Source organism: Aythya fuligula, chromosome 2 (assembly GCF_009819795.1).
Source record: "Aythya fuligula isolate bAytFul2 chromosome 2, bAytFul2.pri, whole genome shotgun sequence".
Classification (NCBI taxonomy): Eukaryota; Metazoa; Chordata; class Aves; order Anseriformes; family Anatidae; genus Aythya; species Aythya fuligula.
In genome coordinates, this window is record NC_045560.1 from 36,940,177 (window position 1) to 36,966,869 (window position 26,693).

A 26,693-nucleotide genomic window follows, 5' to 3' on the forward strand; every position below is an offset into this window, starting at 1 on the left:
ATTAGAATTACTGCTGGTAGTAATCAGACAGATTTTATATACATGATTCAAATGTTCTCCAGCCTATTTTAAAACAGATATGAGAAAGCATAGGTAATCCCTCTACACCATCCACAAACTCATTTAGGGAGTTGGTACTGCCCAGAAGCAAAATCAATCTCCATGCGTTAAAAAGAAATGTAGGTTTGCCAATTATTGTAAAACTTCATTATCCCATTTTAGCTATAGATTTCTTTGGTCTCCTTCACGCCAGTTCTGCTACATTAGCACTGTATTTTCCTCTCCAATTTTTTGTTGAACATACCTCAGCATTTGACCTCACTTCAGCTTTTTCTCCTCTGTTCACCTAGCCATCTCTCATTCTCCCCCAGACATAATTTCCATTAAAATCACACATACACATTTGTGTGGAGCAGGGACGATCACACAGCTCGCTCAGTATGAGAGGATTTGGCATACAACCAGCAACACTTAAGAATTTTATGTTAGGTGGGAAAAAAAAAGACACAGCTACTAATATTGTGACACATCACTAGCAACTCCAGTATTAAATTTGGATCTGAACTCCAGAGAGAGGGGAGAAATAAATAAAACCAACTACCCAGGATCTTAATTCCTGAGAATCTGAGAGGAGGAGGTATTCTCAAATGCGCAGAGAAACTGCCTTCCCTTTTAGATGCACATCAAACCTGTACCCTGCATTCCACAGAGAAGCTGCCAGAAGTGCAAGACTTCTGCAAAAATATGCTAATAACTGCTGCCTGAATACAGTCAGTGGGTTCATTACCACTACCCGATCCATCACTGTCATGAAGCCTTGTCGACTACAAATTAGTATGATTCTCTACCTGCAGTTAAAATAGCGTTGTTTTTTTAATACGAGTATAAAATAAAAACAAGAAAAGGTCTCTAAAGTTACTTTTACAGACAGACTTTCATTCTTTTAAAAGGAAAGAAATCCCACCAAAACAATTTGAAACTTTGCTCCATTTTATCCCAAATGATTTGCATCAAGTCAAAGAAAAGTTCTGGAAAGCAAACTTAAACTTCTTTCTTAATCCCAAGTGTCTGAGTTGCATAATGCAAGGTGGTGAGAAGTCCTTTGGGTTTGGATGACTTCTGTAGCACTTGTTAGCACCTGATGCTAACTACCAGTCCTACAGGAATGACTGTCAGCTGTTCAAGGGCACCATTTTCTCCTCCCCATAACTGCTTTACCTCAATGCAAGTGGCAGATCTCCTGAATAACTGCAAGTGGTTTAGTTTAATTTCTGTGAATCCCAGGTGGATTCTGTTTAAAACACAAGATAATTCATTAGTTCTCTGATGATCTGGCCCATGAGTTCCCTCATGTTCTCAGATGCTTTCAACTAGAGAAGACATCATTAAAGAAATGGAAATTGTCCCTCCAATAAAAGATATTTGGGGTAACTGAGGGTTGCAGTAGTTCTGCTCTGTTAACTTTTTTTGATGCCATACAAGGCTACCCAAGGCACACACCCCTCTTTGCTAACTAGGCACTTTATTTGTTGCAACTTTGCACCCACCTATTCAAGAGAGATGACTGAAATGGTCCAAGAACTTACTGTCTCAACAAGAATCCAGCTGTCAAGCAATCACTTTGGAGCAGTACTTTCTGGGTCCTCCCTAAATTGTGCTTATTCTAGAAGCTCTGAATTCAGGCAAGATTCCAGATCTGGCCATTCAACCCAGTGGTGTCCATTCAGACTTGCAGCCAGGTGCAATTCAGTGACCCAGGCCTGTCAGACTGCACACCACCACCTACTGATGGTAGTACTGATCTTTCCCATCCTTCCTGCCTAGCCTGAAGCTGCATTAACGAGCCTCTCTGTTAGACAGGCACAGTGGTGTCCCAGTCATAGCCACATCTTCTCTTGACCTGGTGCCCCTCTAACACTTTCCTTCCTCTCTCAACCTAAGATGACTTGTAGAGGAGGCAGCAAAGAGCCCTTTCGGCAGAAAGAAATTGCTTCAGTCAGTGAGAGCTCTTTTAATACAAAACAGACCGCACACGTCTTGTCTATTCTGTAAATGAAGGGATTAATTCTACGTTGACTTTCATAGGAAAGGAAGTGCAGTAAAGTGGACCTTCCTATTAGCTACTAAAAAGTGACAATAATTATTTCTCAAGGTGCCTTTGTGTCACCGTAATTCAGGATTTTTCTAGGGTTCAGCACAACCCTATGGTTTCCCTCAGCTTTCTATTTTGAGAATCTTGTTGGTATGGCTCAGAAGGCCTCTGGGAAACAGGACAGGATGGCATATAGATTCTTTATTCAATTCCAATTCTGGTAACAGGACTTGTTTAATATCTTTCAGCCCACCATCTACTCTGCACCCAGGGGACCCCCAGTGCTGTAGCTTACCTTGAAGGGTCCGGCGTGCCAGTGAAGTAATGAACACAGGGAAAACTAGGGTCCTGAGGCAGAACAGACACTATGCTAGCTGTAGTAAGGAAAGATTCAGAGTCCACACAGACACCACTATCCTTGTCACGCAGCACATCAATCATAGTTTGTGCAGAAACGTCACCTATACGAAGGGGAAGAAAATTCCTGAGTGTTTGGTGGCTTGAACCCCAGGGAAGGATTTTAGCCTGAATGGGCTTTGACATAATATGACCAGCGACACTTAGCATGAGCAAATTCCAGTTAACGGTTTCTATTTTAACAACGTAAACGAGAACGAAGTTGCCTACTAGTCCTACTAGTAAAAGAGAACAGTAGGGAGCTTTAATTAGGTGTTACAATTACTAGATAGGGAGAAATCTCATTAAAAAGGTATCTTTCAGGAAGAAGGCCGTTATGTCTGTAATATTGCTTCAGCAATCACTGCGAACAGACTACTTACAGAAAATACCCCTTTTCCTGCAAGTCTAGGCACAATGGTAGCACCCTGATCTTCTACTTCTCCTCTATTTCCATCAGCTCTCAGTCAAAACTCTGAACCATCATCTCACACTCCTTGCATCTTACAGCAGCAGATCTAGACACTGAGATCTTTCCCCAAACCATGATCTGCAAAAATCCCCTATTCTCATGGTATTTCCTGCACGTGTCTTATCACAACGGTCTCCCCATGGCACCTCCACATTACCTTGTGCTATTCCCTGGCAGGTAGGGCCTCTTTCCACAGCAGCTTCCTAAACCTCACCCTTCCATGCGTGAGTGCCTCAGTCCACCTGAAGACATGGAATGACCCAGCAGGTCTGCAATTTGTAGCCATAGCCATCAGTCCATCAAGATCCTCAGGCCTTCCAGTGTTTATTAATCCAGGTTTATTAAGGCCTTTCACTTATGGCCCTTCTCACTCGTTTTTATCTGCCTCTTATATACCAACTATGCTCTAAGTAATTCTATAATGTTAGCAAGAACATTGCAATAAGCATTTCATCTCTACACTATTCTTGATGTTTGCCAATACATGAAAACGCTAATAAATAAAACAAATTCACATTTCTAGTACATGGCTTTTTATAAAGATAATTTGTACCATTTTTCACGAAGAGCAGCACTCCTGCAGGCTTGTCATACTCCAGCTATTTTAGCCAGCTACAGTCATTAATTTTGGTGTGGAAATAAACCCTTCCTATGACTGAAGGCAGTTGGCACATTGTCTGTTCTGGTAACTTTGTTCTGCTCAACAATGAAAAAAGGACTTCAGTTTGCAACTGAATAGCATTTCTCTTCTTAAACTATCACCTGAATTCCTTCCTCAAAAGCCTAACCAAACCTTCCAAAACATAACATCCACTGAGATCAAGCTTTCGTACAGTAGGCCATTTTTTTAATCCTACATTTACAGTATTAGGCAGAGCCATTATATTTGAACCAAAGAACAAATATCGTGGCACATCATGCGCACTAGAATAACAGCAAAGTTATTTTTTAACTAGCATCATGATTTGAAACAAACTTGTGAGTGACATTAACATTTTCATCCTAAACTGTGGTAAGTTTAGGAACAGTTTTAAGTTCCGGCCTTCCTTTCCACATGGTTTTCAAGTAGAAGTAGGTATTCTCCCCAGCCACTTGTAGTTCTGGACAGAATGGTAGAAAGGAGGTAATAGTGACTACAAATCCGGCTGCACATGCAGAAAAATGGTTCACACTTACCACCTTGCTTTTCCAGGCTCTCCCTGCCAGAACAGCAGGCTAAATGGTCATCAGCAAGAGAGAACACTTCAGAAAAATTGAAGTCTGTGTCGTCATTCCACCAGCCTTGACTTCTCACATAATTCCTCAGTTCAGGATGTTCAGCATCAATTTTTGTAGTTAATGAAAGCTGATTGCAAATGCATTTCACTCCCTCTATTATAAGAGCCACAAATTAGAAGAAAGTGTTAATACAGTTCTTATGGGACAAGCTAGAAGGACAAAGTAATTGCAATTAGGAAACAAATTAAACCATCAGTTAGGATGTACATTTAACACAACCACCTAACTACACATACACAGTCACCATTCACGTTGCAGAGCTTGGTTCTCTGTACCCTATGTAGGTAGTTACACTACCATGTGATCAGTAGTGTTATTTAGTAAGATTACAGGTTCACAATTCCTCTGTACCTCGCACATTCTGAAGTAAGAGGTCTCCCAATTCCAGAAGATAGACAAAACAATGAGAAGATGCCAGCCTTATATATTCACCAGTGGTGTATTCCACTGCCACAACAAGATTTGAGGTCTAATTTGATTTCAAAACATATTTCAGCCTGGCTGCATTTAGATTAATGAATCCTCCTTGCCCCCAAAACCAATAATTTAATTTGGAAAACGTTTTAAAAAACTTACTGATTACTTTAAGCCTCCCAATTGAAAAACAATTTTATTGTAAGCAGCAAAAGATAGGCTTAAGCTAAAGAAGTTCATTTTTAATCTTAAATTTTAAAATGGCATGAAGTAAAAGGGAAGTGCAAGCAACCTTCAAAGGATATTAAAGCATTTGTTGCTTTTTATTTTTTTTTAATTAGCTTTTCTCAAAAACACTGCAGTGCTTATATCCGTACATCTACAGCATGACTAACAAACAGTGGCTGCTGCAGCTATTCCTCAGAGAGCATAAAGTAAATGCATTGGAAGCCAGGGAAAGGGCTGATAAAGGAAATCTGTAAACTAAAATAAAACCAGATTATGGAATTTGGCACAAGGTTTTTCTTAAACAGAAACCAAAGAAGTATTTCTGAAAATTATTAATACTGCCTTCCACGAAAGCTTGCCCTGCTAACGTCCCATGCATGCTACTTAACTAATGAGGAAGAACTTACAGTAGGAAGTTCTGTGCATCAGTCTGAAGGAAAATTGCTGTCCCTCTGTTCTGATTTACATTACAGGCTCACTGACAGTTTATTCTGATTCACATTTTCAAACAGCATACCTTACAGAGGATTTTCTTGACTCGAGAGATAGGAATATTTATGTTCATATCAAGCTAGCCAAACTGCTCATTAGAAGCCCTTTAATTAATACATTTAAAAACTTGTGTGAAATAGTATTGCATGGTTTTGATCCCCACTGAAAAAAAAAGACAAGTTTATCATGCAAATTATTCTCTGTTCAGCCTTTAATAGGACTGATTTTAAAAGTGTTTATCCTTAAATTACTGTCAAAAAGTTGCTTGATAGGCATTTACTAGAAGCTTTACAGAACTACTGCAGTAATATTAGGAAAAGAAAAATTCTCATGAGAATCAGGAAAAAAAAAAAAAAACTGCTTTACACACTGCTGGGAAACAACATAGTTTCCCTGTTTTAACGTTTATGCGTTCATGTGAAAGCTTAAGAGGCATGCTTATGGTTGAAACACAGAACCTCCTGAACAACGTATGAAATGCAAAGTTCTTACACAGACAGCACCATCCTCTTTCCTCCTGGCAGCCTCAGCAGGCTGCAGGAGATGGAAATCAGTCAGTTGAATCTGTTGTTTACAGGGGCCTCCAGAAGAGAAAAGTGCTGGTAGAAATGAGAACAGAGCTACAATATCATTTCAAAAAGCTGCAAGCTGCAGATGATGTCAACAGTTTATTTGCTGAGAAGAAGCACATGAAGGTTATATATTGCTGATGCAGTTAAAAAGACTAAGTAAAAAACACTTCAGATAGTGGCCAGGTAGGTCAACAGAAGAGGAAAGCCTGCCATCCCATAACCCTAGAAACTCCAGGAGCTGACTGTTTTCAAAAATCTGGATTTCATCAGGACAGCATTATCAATCTCCCCTGCTTTAGGTTTGGAATGCATTTGTGCTAGAAGACTTCCTCCATTTTATAGGTGTCCTTAAAATGTAAGCTTTGCTTGGCAAAACCATCATCCCTGCAAAGGTAAGCCAATTTGTACTTGATGGTATGAACTGACAACAGGCCATCACACAACATTACACAGCCCGGTGTTACCTCTTGCTTTGGTACACTCAAAAAATTAAGCCTCCTTCCCTCCCTCCCATATCTGTTACCTCCTACTTTCAATGAAGGAGTAATAAAAAGAGAATTAAATGAATCTCAAAGCAGAGATGGTAAAAATCCTCTTACTATTTGAATCTTTTAACTCATTCAAACGTGTGCAAGGTTTAAGCTCTACTCTTATGAAAATAAAATTTCCTTCAAAACTGAAAACAACAACCCATGTTACCATAAATATATGCCTTAGATAAACATAGTATATTAAGGCAGAGCACGTGTTCTCACAAAGTTTTAAAGCAAGTCCAGCCACCAAGCCAGGAATATTTGGAGTTCTGGCTTTATGCATACAGAAAAAGAAACTACATAATACAGAGCAGAAAACTATCATTTTGCAGTATTAGATAAAAAAAGTGGATATGAGGGGATAGTGCAGTGAAGCAACTGAGAGCAGACCATTCAATTTAAGATCTACATCTAAGTCCTTTTCTCAAAGCTATCAGTGCTTATCCTAGCCTCTTCATATTTTAGATTTGTAAGTAATAATTTATGCATTAACTCCACTGAAAAGATTCTTGACATATTCCAAACAGTAAACTAATTAATCTGGGAAAATATAACACTTACTAAAGATACAAGGTTAAACATAATATTATTATATAACTTATGCTGTGTACAGGTAACATACTCTTCAACTTCACAGAACCTGGCTACATTAACCAATGCAAATAAGCACTTAAAAGCTAGAAGTAGTACAAACATAAAAGAAGATTGAAACTGATGGTTTAATCGAACACTTGCATAAATAAGTTACTTGAAGACATTACTATGAGACCAATTTTTCCCATAAAATTCTTTATAATTACAGCTACTAATTATAAAAGAGGCTTGCTGTGTGATGAACTGACCTGTGATTTTTTCTGCTGCCCAGTACTTTCCAGAAGTCTCCAGTATCCAGGCTTCGTTTCTGTCCACAATCAAAAATGCACTTTGGAAAGCATGGCACGAACTCCCATCTTCATAGTAATTCCCTCCTTGTCCATGCTCTTCCAACAGAGCAACTATTACATCCAACGCTTCTCTAGCAGTTGCACCTCTTTCTAGGCCAAGTCTACATGAAAAGGGTAAAACAGATTCAAACAGACATGTAACACTGAGGTCTTTAAGTTATTCATTTTAGAACCAGATCACTGCTGCTTTTATTTTCTACTCTGGTTTCTTTATTCTCAGTATCATGATTGGTTTGTTTGTTTGTTTTCAAATTGAATTTAAAACCCTTCAAGAAGACACCATAAAGAAGTTTTAGGATGTTCACACCCAGATTGGATAGCTTGAATTATTCATTAAGGAAATGCAAGTGATTTAGTACAATCTAGTGTCTCAGTGCCTTCAATAACCTACCCCAGCATATTTTAAGGCTGTCAAAAAATTATCATAGGCTTTTCAATTTTACATGTCTATTTACAGTGTCTCTCTTTGGAATTTGTACTGGGAACCGATTTTCTTTCAATATTTCTGTCTGTTGTGACTAGCTTCACCTTTTCCACTTAGATAAACTGGGATAGGGACAAGCTTGTGTGTAGTAGGACCAACTTCTACCCCTCAAGTCACTCACACAAACTTCATCCATTTCTTCAGAATCACCGTTATGTTCTGACATGCTGTGCTGTGACACTATCAAGCTAGAGATCCACAGAGATCTGTCTTAATCCTCACATACAGCAGTATACTAGGTAACACTGTTTTCAGTCATTAAGTCAGTAGCCAGTTACTAAACAAGCTAAGAACTTTGTAGAATACATATTTCCATTTGGAAAAAAAAAAATGCTTCATCTATGAGGTTTTAGGATAAAATTTCAACTTCCAATTTAAACAACCATTCGTACTTCAGAACTATACGAGCACAGTACGAGATGCCTCTGGCCTATTTAACCTCATGTGCTCTCACAACACTCTTTGCCAATGTTGGATGGATTTTAAATCCTAATTGGAAAGTGACAATTCCATACAAGTTCAAAGAGAAAGGATGTCTTCCCTACAGAAAAGAATAATTGCTTTAAGAGAATGCAGAAGCTAAGACTTAGGGGAGCCTTAGCACTCAAGGAAAATTTGATTCTACTACTTGAATGACATTCCTGGGTTGACAACTCTTATGCCTGCTCTGAAGAACATGTTTCAAAATGTAAAGTTCTTAGTTTCTTTTGCAAGCATTTAAAGCCATGCATGCACACACTGTGTTAGTCTTCATCCTTCGGTTAAGATCTGACATAGATGCCAAAGTCCAACACATACACAGGTGTGAAAAAAGCTGAGCCAGCAGACATGTGCATTCCTTACTTAGTAAACTCCCCAGTTAATTTTCATTCCAATAAATCCTGTGTGACAGAGCTCACCATTTCTGCAGATGGGTAAAAAGAGACAGAGCTGGTGCCAGCTGCTTCATTGCAGCCTACATGATTGATTTTGTACTTGATGGCTCTCTTTATTCTATGAGGTCATCCAAAACAAATAAGCTAAATGCCACTGGCCAAGTCTTTGCAGCAAGAGGAAGAACCATTCTGGCTGCAGCACGAGACAGATGGTAGTCCGCAACATCTCTAGTTCTCCTTGCCTCAAGCACTCTCTGCTTCTAAGCTATGAACAATTTCTTCTGCAAATAAGAAGGAAGAGAGGGAGGGGAGTATCTACAGGTGAGAATCACTGGTTGTTTATGTTGCTTCTCCTTATTTTAATGTATCCTAATTTATTAGCGTGGGTAAACCTAGAGCTGCTGAATCACATATACACTCTAGCATTAAACAGTACTCTGAGACTGCAGTAAGTGTAACCAAAATAAGCAGAACTCTGCACCTAAAACAATGGTTTGTTAAAATTGCAAAAGAATGGTAGAAGGAGAGGAAAAATTAAGGCGGAGCTTAGAAAATCACCTAACATATCCCTTCTCTCGTCAAAAGCTTTCGTACATTTTCTTAAAAAGCTCCCCAGTCTGTTCAGTCTCCCTTGATGCAATTAAACTCACTAGTCCTCTTACATACAGCTTCTCTGTAGATTCCTTGAGTAACATAGAATTTAGAAAAAAATAACAAAGAAAAACATAACCCCAATTCCCTCATGATCTTCCTATTGATCAGATTCTCTAGATCTCTGATCATATTTCCCATTTTCATTGCATTCTCTCCGACTGGCTCACATTCCTCTTGATTTATGGTAGCTGGAACCCAATACTGTATTTCTGCAGAGACATCATTAGAGTTAGAACATTTACATTTACAGTTTCAGGCAGCTATACACCTAGCAGCAATTTCAGCTAAGTCATGATTCCAAGCTTACGTATGAGAATACTTTCTGAGGTTTTAATGGCCTCTTAAAAGTCAAACAATCTATTTCCTAGCCTTTATCCATAAAATTTGTTACCCCGTTACAGGGGTAAAGTAGAAAGGTTTGACAGGGTTTTTCATGACTAACAGTCAGTATCGGACATATGTCATCTCCTTGATATTTAAGTGGCTTTTTACCCCCTCAGGAACTGAGGTTAAGCTGGTCTAAACCACAGCTCTTTTCAACACTTTTAGGTATAGCCACAACATTTAATCTTTTCCTGTTTTCAGACCCTTTCCCATCTTTCACTAAACCAAGACAAATGACAATACTTTTGAAAGTGGTTCAGCCTGCTCGTTAGATGTCTTATGGCAAATTTCAGCAGGACCACTGAGTCTGAAATTGATTGACATTTTTCCCTCTTCCTTTGTGATAAGCTTGTGCTATTTTCTCTTGTTCTTCCATTTTCAGCTTTCTTCCCCCATCTAACCCTTCTTTAAATTCTCTTTACTGCAGCATCAGCATGCAGGCTGAAACTTACAACGCAGCACAAGTGTTTCAGGCAGACAGCCTTCAGTGAACAGACTTCCATGGAGCTTTGTTTGCCAGCATTTAAATAAGGGCAATGGTTTGCATTGGAATGCATGGGCTGAAGCGACGCATAGTAGTTTGTTTATGACTACAGTTGGCTACAAGCCCAGGATAAGCTTTTTAGGTCAGAGTAGGCTGTTTTAAAGCGAGGGAGAATGAAGGGTGCATCAGCAGTCTGATGCTACAAATCAGTTAGCAGTTTCTAACTAACAATGTAATTGTTTCCCTTATCCTGTCAAAATAGCCACTGCTGGGCAGCAGAGTAGGTAGATGAGGTATGTTTAGTGAACTCACGTTAGAATGAAGTAGCACATACTTGGTAGCCAACTTCAGACCCCAAGTGCTTTGAAGTGTTAACTCAGCTGATGTCTTTTGTTTTAAAATCTCCTAACGCCAACACCACAAAGCCATTGCCTGTTATCATCATCACCTAAACCTCTGGCACTTCAAATGACAGTCACAGTTCAGCAAGCCACCCACCTGACAAGATCCATTCCAAGCAAGGCTTCCGATTCAGAAGCTGGTTCTCTGGTCACAACGGCTTCATTAGCTACACAGACCCCATGCTCATTAGCTCCCATTTCTGCCCCCCAAAGCCAGGAGGGCCTGCTCAGCACCACAGCATGGGTCTTCGGCACCTGTTCAATCTCAATATACGTGCACTGCATTGGGGAAGAGAGTAGGAAGAGAAAAAGCAAAACATTTGCAAGCACTTCATTTAATATTATGACTAAAGTAGCACAAGATTTAATACAGAGACAGGATACACATCCTTAAAAAGAATCCCCTGCTTATACTCAAGAGGTAGACTTTTTTAAAACAGCATTTGTCATGTTTGAACCTTTACTTCTTGATACTGCAAAAGACTGGGAGAATACTATTTTGATAGCTAGCTGCGGGTTTCAGACAGTCATGCAGAATCCAAGTCCTAGAATGTGTGGAAAGCTGCACTAGATGGACTGTGCTGTTACCATAGAGAAGCAGACCATGTTTTGTGCACAACAACATTAAACCATCATCTCACCTAAATACGATCTCCTGTAGTTTATTAGGTATATGATGTAAAGACAGCAACTGGACAAAGTACACTAGAAGGCTTCCCCCTCTCCCTTGCTGCTTTCCCTGCAGCTGCTCTGGTCTAAGAGTGCTGGTAGAAAAAGATCAAGCCTTGAAAGTGTTCAGTGGATAAACAGTCACAGGAAGAAAAACGCAGGCATTGTTTTTGCTTAAAACTGATGTCTCTGCTATTTTAAATGGTCTACTGTAATCAGATGTCTATGGATATATTCTGACAAGTCAAAGATACAGAGGAAGGCTGCACAGAAGTCATTGAAACTGCAAGGAAGAAAGAAATCATTCATTATCTTTCACATATAACAACTTTTCTCTTGCTCTAGGACATAAAAACAAGCACTGTTTTCCCAGGCAGCATGGAAGAGAGCTTGATCCATCATTAGATCAAGCCAAAGAAACGGGCTTTAAATTTTTACTCCTGAGGTCACACCAAGTTCTTCAAGGACCACAGATTTTTCATTCGAGGAAACTGAAGTCGTCTGTCATATTTATGAGACAGCTCCTAGTGTCTAGCATTCCTGGCGTAACATCATCCTCGCAGGAAGTAATTTGTACCATTTTGCAGGAATATTTGACCAGACTTAGCAAAGTGAGAAGGATGAGCAAAATGAACTTGTGAACTGGAAGTTGCTTGCCATGAAAATACATACTGTGTCTACATCAAAACCTAAAGTCAAAGGAATTTGCCCAAAATTACTAACAGTGAGAAGCTATTTTTTCTCTAACCTGGCTTTCCCCTCTAAGGATTACGCAGCACAATCATCTCCAGCCTCCCATCTTGAACAATGACTTGAATAGCAGTAGCCTAGCATGCAGCTAAAATGTGTAACAGACCATTTTTGATCAAAGATGATACTTTTTTTTTACAGTCCTTTAACTTTATGACCATGCAAGGACACCAGCAATCAGCTTGCTGCCTTCATTAGGAATTGGGAGCTAACAAATCAAGCTGCTGGCATTCCCCAAAACCGGGAAAATTATAGGTGAAATAATAGGATGATTTCTTATGAAGGATATATATCTCAAAAGAAAGGGAAACTTTTCCATTCTTAGGAATTAAAAATAGATTAGGGACACACTCCCCTTTTCCCATATGCTTAATTTTTATTTTTGGCTTAGGCAATAAGACCCTGACAGGGACTTATCTGCTGTATTTTTGGAGAAAATCCCCTATGTTTGATCAAGCTAGGATGCAAATTGTTTATATAGTAACACACTATGCTTTTGTAGATGCAGAATCATAATCTATAGAAGTGTAACAACATCTGGCACTGGCCAGGTACTAAGATCCATGTAATAAAAACATTGTGGTCACTTCACCCTTTGTTTGTTTTCCAGTCAAGCCGTGTCAGAGAGCAGTAATTTTTTTTATCAAAACTCCCCCTTCTCCATTTGAGCTGTCAGGAAGTAAATCTCATTTTTGACATTCTCTGCATTTTTTTTCCCAAAAAGTCACTGCTGTTTGGAAATGCACTTCACACATGCACAAGTGGGCAGAGAACAACAGTAGTTTTTGGATGTGCAAAGGAAGACACAGAGCTGCAGCAGCAGGAAAAGGGGCTGAGCCAAACACCTTTCCAGATTACACACGAAGACATGACAGGACCAGATATCAGGAGACAGGTCTGCAGGCAGGGAGACCTCCACCCCCACACAGCTCAAGTTCTGGATTCCTGCATCTCATATGTGGGCAGCACGTTGGAGCCATCCTGCAGAGCCATACAGGACATGAACCTTAGCTCTAGAGAAGAAAGAAAAAACCTGGAGGCGATGTGAAGGAGACTTCAATACTCCATAAACCACCCTTGCGTAGCATTCTCTGGCTGAACAGTCCTATTATACAACTTCGCATACTGTGGCTTTGATTTTTCTAGAAGGAAAAATGATGAAAACAAACGATGAAAGATTTTCTTTGCAAATCATCCTATTCCAGCTATACCTGCTCATCAAACGCTTATTACTTGGGGCTTCATCCCGAAGCCAAGCATTTCCAAAGAAGCTATTTGTCATAAAGATTTTATTATCAACAGCAGCAGTCAATGAACAGGAAAGAGGAGGTTCTTTGCTCCTGCTGGAAGAAAGAAGAAAAAAGTGCTTTTGCTTTGCAACTATGTAATCAGGACAGAAAATATCCAGAGGCCTCTCCAGGCGCCTCTTCCATTTAGAAACATCTCAGTCTGTAATGAAGGCAACTGGCTGAGTGCAGCTGAGTGCGAATGCAACAGCAAACCAACAGGATGCTGCTGTCACCTCCTATGTTGACTCTTCACATCCCCCGCCCCACAGCCAACAAACACAGGCCATGTTATTTTCAGCTTCTGTACAACAACACACATACAAATGTTTACGCCTTATATAAATTGTCTTAGAAGACCTAAAAGTCATACAGCTATGCCAATCTGACAGTAGATGACACAGCCTTGTAAACCTAACATTCATGTGACACGTGTTCAACTGTCCTTTGCCATAGCTATGGACAGGAATGAAACGTCCCTGATGATATTTTACCTTCCATTTAGAGTTATTTATTCCAGTAAGCAGAGAAGTAGGCAGTCAATAGGACAGATGTATAAATGCAGGAGCTTGGTTCATATTTGTTAATACCAGTATGAATTTTATGGATTTTTTAAAAATATATAGGGTCCAAATACAACAATAGAATTTTACACTTAAAAACTCACCCATCATAACTCCATTTCCCTCCTAAAGTAATATCAGAAAACTATTTTCTGGATGAAGGAATACCTTCACACTAGAAATAAGGTGCAGGAAACAGAGGAGCCAGGCTATCCACCTGGATCCGAGACACATCAATCACAAAGGTAGGTCAACTGAAACTGCTGGATTTGCAGTGCGACAACCATTCGGTTTCACAGAAATCAGAGTGTTTGCTTTTAACAGCTCAGACATGGAAAAAAAATAGCAGGGAAAAGAACATTATTCACAAAACAAAACAAAACAGTGGCCACTAAATCTTCAGAACTGGGAGCTTAGGTGAAGAGATTTCAAAAAACAAGCCCAAACCATAGCCTCCCTAGCCTCTCTCCTGCACCCCACCGATCTGGCACATCTCTCCGCACAGTGGTGTAGCAGCCTGTTAAAACACGAGCTGTGCCAAACTAGGCAATGACAAATCAAACAGACATAAGGCACTGCTGTGATTCTGCCTGCTGCCAATCCGCTCTTTAAAATTCCCGAAGCAACCAACCTCAGGATTTCCTGATGCTAACAATTTTCTTAGAGCATGCTAAAAATTGGGGGAGTACCACTGCTACTTTTGGTGGCCACGGCTGCTGGTTAGTGGTGTCAGGCTCCACTGATCTGCTTGAGCTCCAGCCTTGAAAGCAGCAGAACTGCCACTGTGCTCTGTGACAGGAGATTCCCACTGGGAAATAAGGAAGTAAGGAACAGGCTTCGTGTGCAAGAGATGCAGCCAACGCCTTTAAGAAGAGCTGAGCAGGCTGGATACTAATGACATTTCCTTTATTTCACAGTATCAGGAGAAGAATCGTATCAAGGCAGTTCTAAACATAGCACAAGGCACAAATGTGCCTCCCACCCTAGCTAGGGCATCCAGAGATGTTGGAGGTATTCCAAACGCAAACATGACAGTCGTAGGCACAAGAGATTTCTCCTTTCATTAATGAAAAGAAACTATTGTGCAGCTTTTACTGCACTCGGGCTGCAGGAGCCTGATTCCTAGCCCTGTCAGCCAGGTCATTACAAAGCATCAGGGAAATCACATAGGTTTCAGCCCTGGGTAACAAAGGCAATAGTGAGTGAACGCTTTAGAAGATTGATCTTTGAAGAAAGGCCCTAAGATTCTAGGTTAAGAATTACAGAAAGGCTCCCCCACACCACCCCCGCATCAGATCCAGGCTCTAACTTGGAGTTAACTCTTTGCTTAACTGCTTCAAGCACTGCTGTACCATGGCACATATTTGAAAGGAAGCACGATCTCTGTGCTGTTGCAGAAACTAGAGAAGTTGCAGTTACACCTCTCCTGCTTTTCAACCTCTCCTAGAGGGGTATAGCAAAAACAGCAAAAGAGGAGGACTGGAAAGCTAGAACATGGTTGGTCCAGAAAGCCCCTCAGAGCAGCTCCTGTGGATGTACCTGGCAGTGTGTTTTACAGGTAATTCTTTTGCTGCTTATTTACAAGAACAAACTCAATAGAGCTAAAGGGGTGGCAATAACAACCCTCTGAAAAGAAGTATGCAAGGAATAGCACAAAAGACAACAAACGTGGCTAGCTGACACTGTTACCACCACCTGCACTTGCACACTGAGCAGCACCGTAAGCATATAAGGGAAGACACGTGGAGAACTTTACACCACCCCTTAGACACCCCCATAGTTTGCTGCCATACTCTGTCCCTTCCCACCCACACAGAGAGGAGGGGACAGCATACACTGGGATAAATCTAGCGTGGGCACAACTGATGTAGTCAGCTCTAGCAGCTGCACTGTCAGAACAGAACTGTGACCATAAGTCTCTCAGGTGGCACGATGAATCCTCAGCTATCCATCCTCAGAAACACACTCTCTGCTAGTAGTTGCAACCTTGTGTTATAGCCAGGTAAAAAAAAAGAAAAAAAAAAAAAAAAAAGCAGCAGCATTTGCTAGATGTACACATACAGAACAAAAATTTCTGCCACGGAAGAGTACCTCTTACCTCCCACTAATAAAAGGGAAAAACTGTTCTTAAGATACTAGTAAGCTTGACATAGACTTCAGTATTTGCACACTGTTCCTTGCTTTTTCTATTCATTACAACCAATAACTGTAAAAGTTGCATCATCTGCATGCCTCTCACCTCTAGCAGTGTCTTAAAAAAATAAAAATAAAACACTAAAACTTGAAGACTATGGATGTGAGATTTTATCCTAGAAAAGATTTAGGGAAGCTAGAACAAGTTGAACTGTTCTCCTTCCAAAGAGTAGAAGTACGCACACTCTGACCTACTCTGCAGAGCCCATCGAGGAGCCTCAGGCATCGAGCCACACTATGGAAATGAGCACAACAAAAAGAAATATAAAAGTTGTTAAACATACAAAATACCACTGAGTGCAGCAAGGCACCCAAGGCTCAGAGCACTCTGGAGACATCAGCTGTCAGAGCTGATTTGGCAGTCAAGAATTCATCTCTTGTTTTTGTAAGTTACAAATCCAGCAGTCTCCTGGGTTCTGAGTAAAAATAAAACTGAAATCAGGACAAAGATTATTAATTTTATTTTTTAAAACTGGTAAAAAACAGATTTTAATGAAGCCACAAAAAGCCCATCACAGAGATATCCTAGGAATTCTCTGATATCCTACTATTGATTCCTTTGGCTGACCACTTTGAAAATCGTACATTTTTTTGCCACCTGTAAACGCTTTGAGTCAAGACAGGACAGATGGTTTTTACTGCCTCTCAAACATGGTTCCAGCACTCTCCCCTCTCTTCCTCTCTGTTCCAGTTATTTAAAAAAAAAAAAAAAAAAAAAAGCATAGCTCAAGCTAACCAGTTTTGCTTTGGTAGCAAGAGGGAGCAAAGCAACAGCACTCCTACAATAAATAAATAAATAAATAAATAAATAAATAAATAAATAAAAGGAGGCTTTGAGAAGGCAGAAGCATCCAAGAGATTATGGCTTCTACCTCTGAACTGCTGCCGGCTTGTGCGTCGTGCTACAAAGCAAAGTCAAGCACATTAGTTTAAAGGCCAGCTGCATGCAATGAAGCAGAACAGAGAAAAAGCTCACATTAGCCAAGCAACAGACCCTGCAGAAGGCAGCAACCACTTTGTCTCTTTTATTAGTTGATGTCTGCCTGCACAGTGCCTCCCCTCTGGAAAGGTTAGCTTAAACAAGGTGGGCTGAGCTAAGCTGTCTGCCTGTCATGATGGGCTGCTTACACAGACAGACACTGGGGCTCAGCTGAGAAACAAGAAAAAGCAGCTTCCTGAACCATCTCCAAACTGTAAGCCTTTAGACTACAACTTTTTGCATCTACATAGAGTAAATGAAAAGTTTTATCATTTATCACAAACAATGCCATGTTTGTTTAAGGTTTCCAGCTGGCCAGCACTTACTCATGGAGGTGTGAGCCAGGATGCCCAGGTTCAAGTTCCCAGCTGCAGTGACATGATTCTTAAGTGCTGCACTGTCCTTCTGGTTTGGAGGCTTCCCAAAGAGCAAGTTCGCAGCAGATTCAGCCGCTGCTTGGCTTCTATTGCCAGATTCTGAACACCTTACTCCCAGGTATAATGCAGATAAACCAAACAGCTAGCGTAAGAGGGAATCAAAGTATAGCAGAACTAAACTGCAGCACTGGCATGATGCCTGGTGATTATGTTACAAATACCAGAGTAAAATACATCCAGGTAATGCGAAGCCAACTTTAATGCAGCCAGCATCTACTTTCCAAGTTTTGTATCTATCTTGCAACATCAAATGGAGACCTCTCAGTTAACTTCAGGTGAATTTTTATGTCTGCAGTACTCAGCGTAATGCACAGCAAAAGCATACTGCTCCTCTGAAAATTCAGAGAAAGGGGAACAAGGACTGTATCCTTAAAAATAGTAAGTAAATAAAAACTACTAAAAAAAAAAAAAAAGAAAAGAAAACAAAAAATCCTTTAAGGAATAACTGTGCCATGAAGTTTTAGAGAACACAAAATTCCTCATACCCCACAGAGGGCTGGCTTTAAGCCCAGAAGAGTGCTCAATACCAATACTCAATACCATTAGAAAACTGCATTTTCCACAATGCGATAGACTTGGCTGTAGACCGTTCTTTTCCCTTTCCCCACTCCATTCCTCCATAAAAAGCTGCACACTATCAAGGCAGAAAAGTTTTTACAGCTCTATGCTCTAGCAAGCAACCATGACAATTGCCAAATCGTGGATAAAGGGCCAGGTTAGAATGAAGGATGGTTGATCTAAAAGGAAAAAAAGCTCCCCCAAAAGCCCAAGAGTTCTTCAGGAGAAAGAAAACCATAGCAAGTAACAGATTATCAGAGAACGAGAGAAATCTAGTCAGGAAAAATCTACCATAAAAATAAGACAGAGGGCCCTGTATCTTAACACTGACACAACACAAATTCTAACCAATACACGAGAAAATCCACAACTGGAGAAAAAAAAAAAAATACTTACTTTTAGTAGAGAGATTCCAAAAAGGTCCCTATTTACGTGTAAGGGAGCAACATTTCACCTGCACACACATATTTCCTAGGCTGACCACTACAACAAGCAAGAGTGATGATCAGCATTTGCAACTGCAAAGTAACAATGCAAAACAAGAGCAAAGTTTTGAGAAAGTTGTCACACACACACACACAGAACAGACCTTAGTGAAAAGCCCTATTGTACAGGGCCTTGGGAACCTGCTGACACGCAGGAAAGGAATTATGCTGATGAGTTAGCTGCCGGGTTACTGTCTGGTAGATTGTGCCACAAAGACCAAATTTCAAACAACTCCCAGTATTAACTGAATACTGATCTTTCCTTGTTCAGGGCGCTGCCACACACTGGGTGAGAGCTACAGAGCAGAGCCTGCTACATTCCCTTACAGCAACAATCTAGCTGAAGTACTGTGCCATGTGTGGATACACTGTGCATTATCATGGCTGCAAACATGAGCAGCACGGGACAAATGGGATGCAGACTTCCTGAGAGAGCCTTACAAACTACTGATGCTCTATGTGTGTTCAAAACCAGCTCTTTAAAGAAGCTCAGAATGAGTGACAGTCTTGGAAGACTACTGAAAGAGGGATAGACATTACCTGCAAAGAACAGAATATAACGTAAAGCAAGTTGGCCATCATCACCAAGTGAAGTTAAAGAATATATATCTAGCATAAGAAGCCAATACAACACTACAAGAAGTACAGTATGAACTGGAAAGAAATCTGTTCACTTGGAGGGAAAAAAAAAAAAAAAAAAAAAAAGGAGGAAAAGGAAAGTTTATTCAGAACCATAAAGGATTATTGGTCAAAAAAAAAAAAAAAAAAAAAGTAGCATGCAGTGATCAATCACATTTTTCTATTTGTAAAATATCATACCTTTAATTTCCTCAACCTGTCTAGTTAATTTGATAAAAGAAGAAAAGCTGTAGCAAAAAAAAACAAAAAACAAAAAACACCACCACCAAAACACCAGTAGATGAATCGTTCACAGTTTTCAAAGGTTTTGAAGAAAAAAATAATAATTCTGCACATGTCAGAGGCTACATCTAGAAGCTTTGATATTCCTCTTCACCTTCTATATTAGCTAATTATGTCTGACAGCTCAGTAAGTTTGCTGGAAAGGTGGATAGACTCTATCCATGGTTGCTACTTAAAAAACATGAAGCAGATGAAGTCCTGTGAAGCTCTTCTCAACTTTTAGGGGCACAGCTAACAGCACACAGGAAATTAACAGCTTTTGCCCAAGCTCTGCGGACAGTCAAGCATGCATTTATCATGAGACAAGAGCAGTGTGTTAGACATGTTCCCATAACAGGAGAAATACACGTTTTAGATAATTAGCAAAAACTGAAGATCTTATTTCAGTTCTGCTGTCATGAAGAGTTACCACACTAGAAGTTGCAATCTTCTCATTAATCAGCATCCGTAAGTTTAAACGGCTGCAAAACCTAGAATCAAATCTGGCAGCCCAAAATGTAGACTGTAGAACTTTTAATGATGAACTTGATCATTCAAAATTTCTACAAAAGGATTATTGTACTTTTTGAAAGTCCTTAAGTGACTACCTCAAAAGCAAACAGAAAAATACAAAGAGCAATTTCTAAAGATAATTACTCACCAATATTGATAGTTGCTAGACTTGTTTAACTTAATATACGTGTGCAAAAAAAAAATCATGACTTCTAAAGAAAAACTACCAAGTAAGTCCATGGATAGGTCTGTCTGAGGGAAAACTGCTGAAGGACTGTGCAAAGCTACTGGAGCTTGTATGTTTTTGGAAATCAGTGTACTTGCAAAACTTTAGGATAGCTAATGTAGAATTATATAATAGCATAGACTTGCAGAGGCCAAAGTAACCATCTATTTAGGACTTAAGCCTCTACTTTTTTTTTAAAAAAAAAAAAAAAAAAAAAAAAAGGCATTAGCCCACTCAAGTCCCCCGTCTAACATTGTATCTTCAACAAACTTTAACTCCATTATAACTCCATTTTAACTCCACAACAAACTTTAACTCCATTATAAATAAAGATTGTGTAATTTAAGGAGGCTTGCAGACACTGCTTAGCAGAATAACTATAATATGTGGTGTGCTAGGCAAAGCGATTGTATTCCCTGTTTCCAAAAGGCAACTACAAAAGGCATTAAACTGGTTAATCATGGGATGCTAATGGGAATCACAATACATTCTATGTGGCTCAATTACATCCTACATGAAATTATGACGATCTCATCAAAGAATGAGATACAGGGCAGAGTCCAAAATAATCCAGTACTCTAACATTAAGCTCTTAAAAATTATTCTCCTTTGAGGTGACAAAGACTCCGGAGCTGCTTTTAGAAGTTCTTTCTCCACATTAACTTTTTTTTTTTTTTTAATCTATTTCCAGTTCTCTGAAGAGAAACTTCAAAAATCTACTCTGAAAGTTTTCTTGTCTTACCGTCATGCTTATGTTCTGTATGCTAGCACAGGTCTACTGCAGTGCTACCTCTACGGCACTGCAGTAACAGCAGTTGGTGCTTTTGTAGAGGGGGGTGGTTTTCTTTGTATCTGAGATTAAACCATTTAATAATGCACAAATTGCAGTACATGTTAGTAGCAGAACAAATCCGGGGAACATTAGCTGTTCCAAAGACGAACAGAACAGCACCAGGTCCTCTGAAATCTGGAAGTGGCCCCACTTCGAAGGCAGGATGAAAATGGCACTAGCCTTGGGATCTCTTTCAGGGAATTTACAACTCTGATATCCATAAAGGACTGGCAGGGAGGGGAGACACCAGCCTGGCGCAGACTGCCTAGTGTCCTCAGCCTTCTGCACAGCCACAGGGATGAGAAGAGGTTGAATGCAGGTCCTGTGCTCAAGCAGCTACCCCCTCCAATCCTTCTCTTTCCTTCTGCTGCCTCAGTCTCTTCATTGCACCTGCACCAAACACTTACCCCTCTTCCCGTCTTGTTTGATTTGTCCTCTTTCTTTACCCTTCCAAATCTGCTTATCCTTACAATTCTCCTGTCATGTAGGCTACACAGTGCAGCTCTCTGAGATCAGTTCCGCCTGTCTGCTGCAGAAAGTACAGGTTGTGTACTTTTCCTCAATTAAACTAAAAAGTTACATTCCAAGTTTCACTTCCAAGACTTTCAAAAATCTTGTCTCCTCCCTACTTAGCGAAGGGAAAAAAGATTGAACAAACTGGCAAGGAAAAAAGCATCAGTCATTTCTTCTGGTAACAGTCATTTCACACTGTGTGAATGTTCACCCTTACCTCAACTTTACTTCCTGGATCATGAGTTGCAGCAGCAAAGTAGACCACCTCCTGTACTTCATCCCTAGGCCGTGCAGAGTTCTTCCCAAACACCACCAGCCCGTCTTTAGAACACGGGGGAAAGGCGACAAAACAGTAACTTGGAGGAGCTGCAGCCATCCTAAAAAAAAGGAAAGGAGAAGTAAAAATTAGCATTTGCCCAATTTATAATTTCATATAATAGAAAATTATTCATTCTTCCATGATTTGTTGCAGCCAAGAGACAAGACATTCCTTTTATTTGTCAGTTGATCATTCAGTGATAGTGGAAGAAGATGCCAGCACAGAGGAGGTTTAATAAAAACAATAGTGGTGACTTGCAGACATTTCTCACTCAGGCCTTGTAAAGACGAAGAGAGAAAAACAAGATGACTGTATCTTAATGAATCTACCCAGTCCCCATGGAAGGAAAGAAGATATTCTGCACCAGAGCTGTTTGGGAACATATGACCTAGATATATTCTGCTGAGTCAGACAAGTGCAGAGACACAGAAGAATTTTAAATTACTCTCACTGTTCCAATGCAGTTTAAAATTTTTAAAAAGGAAAAAGAAAACATGTCTGAGGGATTCCTGAGGGAGAACAATGATGTAACTGGAAACAGAACAAAGACATAGCACAATTATAGCGAAACCTGTCTGTCATTTTATCTACTCACATCGCAGAGAGACTGAAGCACTAACTGCACTTTATTTCCTCTGTGGTTTCTCTGCATTGCTGTTTTACCTAAAGTTAATTGATTGCAGTTTAGTTGTTTATGCGGGTTAATGTGAATGTTCTTTAAAATGCTCATATGGCAGCACACACATTATAGGTGTTTATAATGACAAATATTAATTAAAAATGTAAATGGTTTCAGGACTATGACACTACTGTAGCTTGTCTTGTGTACATTGCTATATATGACTTTTTTCTCCATTCAGGGAACCTTCTGGCACATGCCTACACAAGAAAAAGGTGGGGTGTTTAGTGCTTGTTAAAATATCACTCAACACACGTCTCAGACCTTATCATTGCATCAGAAGTACACCTTGTTCAAAATGAACAAATATGTTCCTCCTCTCCCTCCCTGATATCCTGAACAGGTGAAAACATACCCACACATTTGGACTCCTTAGAAACAACCTACACAATCAAACTTCCCCCAAACAGCTGCTAATTTGTTTGAAAGAATGTTACATGCATGGGGGGGAAGGGGATGCACAAAGCTGGTTTTGATCATTAACTTGTATGCTATTCAAACCTGGCATTTTAGTGTTTGTTGGTTTTTTTTTTTTTTTTTATGTATAAAAAAAAAAGTACCATTTGAGACGTTTTTCAGACAGAACAGCGGGCTTCCAATGTTAAACCAAAGAAAGAATGAGTTTGGATAAAGGCTATAACACACAGAGCAGCAATTGTTTGTGAAGAAAACACTTAAGAGTTCACCTATTGACTACTAACAGGTTATACACATGCTCAGCATTGAAAAAAAAAAAAAAAAATCACCAAGAGATGTCATTGTGTTAAAGGTGTTCCCCGCCAACCCAATGGGCGGTGATGAACTGTGTAGGGAATTCACACAACCTTTTAATTTAGGCAAGATTTTTACAGAAGAGCTCTGAGTTGAAAATACTTTAGGTAACACTCACAAACCCCTTTTTGCAGGCAAAATTTTGACCAGTGAGGAGGAACAAGCAGCAATAAATTGTAATGACTTCTGCTGATGAAAATACACCTGCGGGAGGACACCTACCTACAGGCTTATACGTTATGCCACTAAGTCCAGCATACTACTGGTTGTAGATGGGTGTCCTGTGGACACACATGAAGACAAAGCCCCACTTTAATTGCCATTCTCACCACTTATGACTCAAAGCATCGTGACTGAACTGCAGATACAGAGCTTTACCCAAACTCCATCACTAATGAAACCGTATAGTATTTTAATGTATGCAAAGCATGAATTATTAGGAGTATGCAGGTTTATTTTGCTTTGTTGGCAACATCAACGAAACTGCTTTCCAATACCCCCTAAGAGTTCACATCTACATTCAGGTACAGCAACATTCAGTGCTCTAAATTTATCTTCTGTCGTCTTGCCGGACCAGCCAAAATCTCGAATAACTCACAGGCTTATTGTAGATACCAGAAAGCGAAATAATTTTTCTTTATTCTAAACACAAACTAAGAGGATTTATTTGAAATACATGAGGCAGCTGAAAGACACTGACCTTTCTTTCTAGGCTATTGGATGTCTGAAGCGATATACAGCACTAATTTTATTAGATTCAGTTCTTCTGCTTGCTTACCAAATGTACTACTTATATACCGAATTATTGCCAGGTGGGCTTAAAAAGAAGGGAAGGAATGTTTAAGCACTATGATACTGAATAAATCAGAAGGTATGCAAGGCAGGCTTTTACATACCTCCAGATGGAGTAGGTAATGCAAAAAAATGTAGGTGTATAATGTCATACAGATTCCTCGTGTCCTCCTTAGCATTAAATGGGGTCATTTTTATATCTTTGTTTTTCAGTTGTTCCTCTAAATATACCAACACTTACAGAAAAAATAAAATACCATTTTGGTAATACTTTGGGTACAAAAGTATTGGTAAGCTCCTCTGTAGCTCTCCATACCACACAGTATACTTGGGGCAGAGGGGAGGTGGTGCATTATAACATTTGAACACCTCAAGCTGAATGTTACAACACTACCCTGAAAACCTGATCGTAAGAGTAAAGACCATGATCATAACAATCATAAGAGTTAGCACTGGGATCTTAAATTGCATCTACAAACAGGGAAGCTAGCCAGCAGTCTGCTACAATGTAAATCTACTCAGTTTATTGGGTAGCAGTGTTTCCTAGAGCCTCATTTAGTTAATTTTAAATCAGACAAGGACATCAGTTTCTCAAACACCCACAGCCTGAGTTTGTTCTGAACACCACTGATCTTCATCTTCCTTGATTGTGTACCTGAAGCAGTTTGTTAGCAGCTACCTGTCCGAACAGGAGATGTTTAGATGGAACCTCCCGTGTTCCAGTTTGTGCCCATTGCCTCTTGTCCCAGTGCTGGGCACCACTGAGAAGAGCCTGAGAGTCTTGCACCCTCCCTGCAGGTGTTTATGTACATTGGCAAGATTTTCCCCGAGCCTCCTCTTCCCCAGGCTGAGCAATCCCAGCTCTCTCAGCCTTTCCTCGTAGGAGAGGAGCTCCAGCCCCTCCATCACCTTGGTGGCCCTTTGTTGGGCAATCTCCTGCCATTTTTGCCACCTCACCAAAACCTTCTCAATACCACACAAGCATCTTTCATACACAGGAGGAACAGAACACTCCTCCTTCACAGAACCCACCATAAATCAGGTTCATTTACAAAGCTACCTACTGTTGATCCCATGAATGCTCCTCTTTTTCCACAGATTATTTGCTCCTCCAAGGAAAGGCAATCCTGAAAACCTCAGAAATCACAAGGAATGACTGCAAATAATCTCAAAGAACACTGTCACAGCCACAGGGACATAGTCACTGTGGCATTCTTCACCACACAGGCCTGCTGTTCTCAGCACGTACCTCAGACAAGCTTTGACAAAGACAGAGGTAAACCTGTGCTGCACATCAGCATGCCTCAGATGAGCCTGCACACCACTGGAGTCCAAACTGGAGGAAGGAAGGCTTCCATACCTCGCACTGCTGCTCTGAAAGCTGCAATTTGGGACTGAAGTCATCTTTACAAAGTTCAAGAAGTTGACTGCTACAATAAAATTACTTCTCAGAAAAATATCTTCCTCCTATATCGAGTAGGTATCAACTCTTTTCAAGCCAAACTTTCCTTTACTGCCAAAAACCCCTGAAGACATTAAGTACAAAATAATTACCGGTTTCACAGTTACAAACTATGTGAAAACTGGCCTGCCAACAGTTTGAGATGCTACATCTTATTTATTTACAAAAGAATTACCAAAAATAAACACTCAATATTATGAGCTATTAGTTTTTGAAGCCCTTCTAATAAGTTATTGTTCAAGCAATTCTGGAGCTTATTTCTAAAACAGTAAAATTGCTTTTGCCAACAGCAAGTTCTTTTCTCTGCTTTTCCTTTCAATTGGAAAACAAGACAATAGCTGATAATGAAAGTGCAGCACTTAATGGGAAGCAGCGGGCAATGAAAAGGATCAGGGAGATAAAGCAGGGTCAAAAAAAGGGTCTGTCTTGAAACTTAATTTGTGCTTACTGAACTAAACAGGTATTTCCTCCTCCTCATGCTTTTTTAATTGCTGCTAGCAATGCCCTACAGCTTTATCCCAACAACAAAAAAAATAAGATACCCCTAGAATCACATATTAAACCCCTTGGGTTTAATACAAGCTGGGTTAGCTGGGTTTTCTGAAACGGAAAGCACATTAGCTGGGATTTTTTTGGTTATGAGAACATCCTAAACAATGGAAACACCAAAAGAAAACCCTCTGAAGTAGCCAGTCCTATGTCTAGAGCTTCTACTTACCTGATAGGGCTGCTAAACTCTTGCTGATAAGCTCTGACTGCTTTCTGGTTATTACAACTTTTTTTTTTTTTTTTTTTTTTTAATATATATTGCAAAAGGGACCTGAGCTGCTTCTAAACTCCAGAGAGCATATTAAGCCTTTTACAAAGGCATACAATTTGTTTCTGTGGTATAAAAGCAGGACTTTTCCTCGCTGCATTTTGGGCTTTTATAGAAGAGAAGCCCAGCTGTGCTAATACTTCTGAACTATTTCAGTAATGTTTAAAGAATCCAATAAATCTGTTTTCATTGCTACCAGGAAGGACAAGTCACTTAATCCGCAGCACACTTTTACAATGTCAAACT

The 26,693-nt window shown here is 39.9% G+C and overlaps 1 protein-coding gene across 2 annotated transcripts in view; it reads right to left on the reverse strand.

The window, feature by feature from the left end:
* The window catches only part of SCRN1 (secernin 1), a 33,737-nt gene that overhangs the window by 3,286 nt on the left and 3,758 nt on the right, over window positions 1-26,693 (reverse strand). For both annotated transcript variants that reach the window (XM_032182465.1, XM_032182466.1), the window contains exons 2-6: window positions 21,825-21,984; window positions 10,801-10,982; window positions 7,320-7,522; window positions 4,137-4,331; window positions 2,388-2,553 (exon numbers count right to left, since the gene is read on the reverse strand). In XM_032182465.1, the coding sequence (XP_032038356.1) occupies window positions 2,388-2,553; window positions 4,137-4,331; window positions 7,320-7,522; window positions 10,801-10,982; window positions 21,825-21,983 (905 nt within the window). In that variant the 5' untranslated portion in view covers window position 21,984. The remainder of the gene's footprint in view (window positions 1-2,387; window positions 2,554-4,136; window positions 4,332-7,319; window positions 7,523-10,800; window positions 10,983-21,824; window positions 21,985-26,693) is intronic.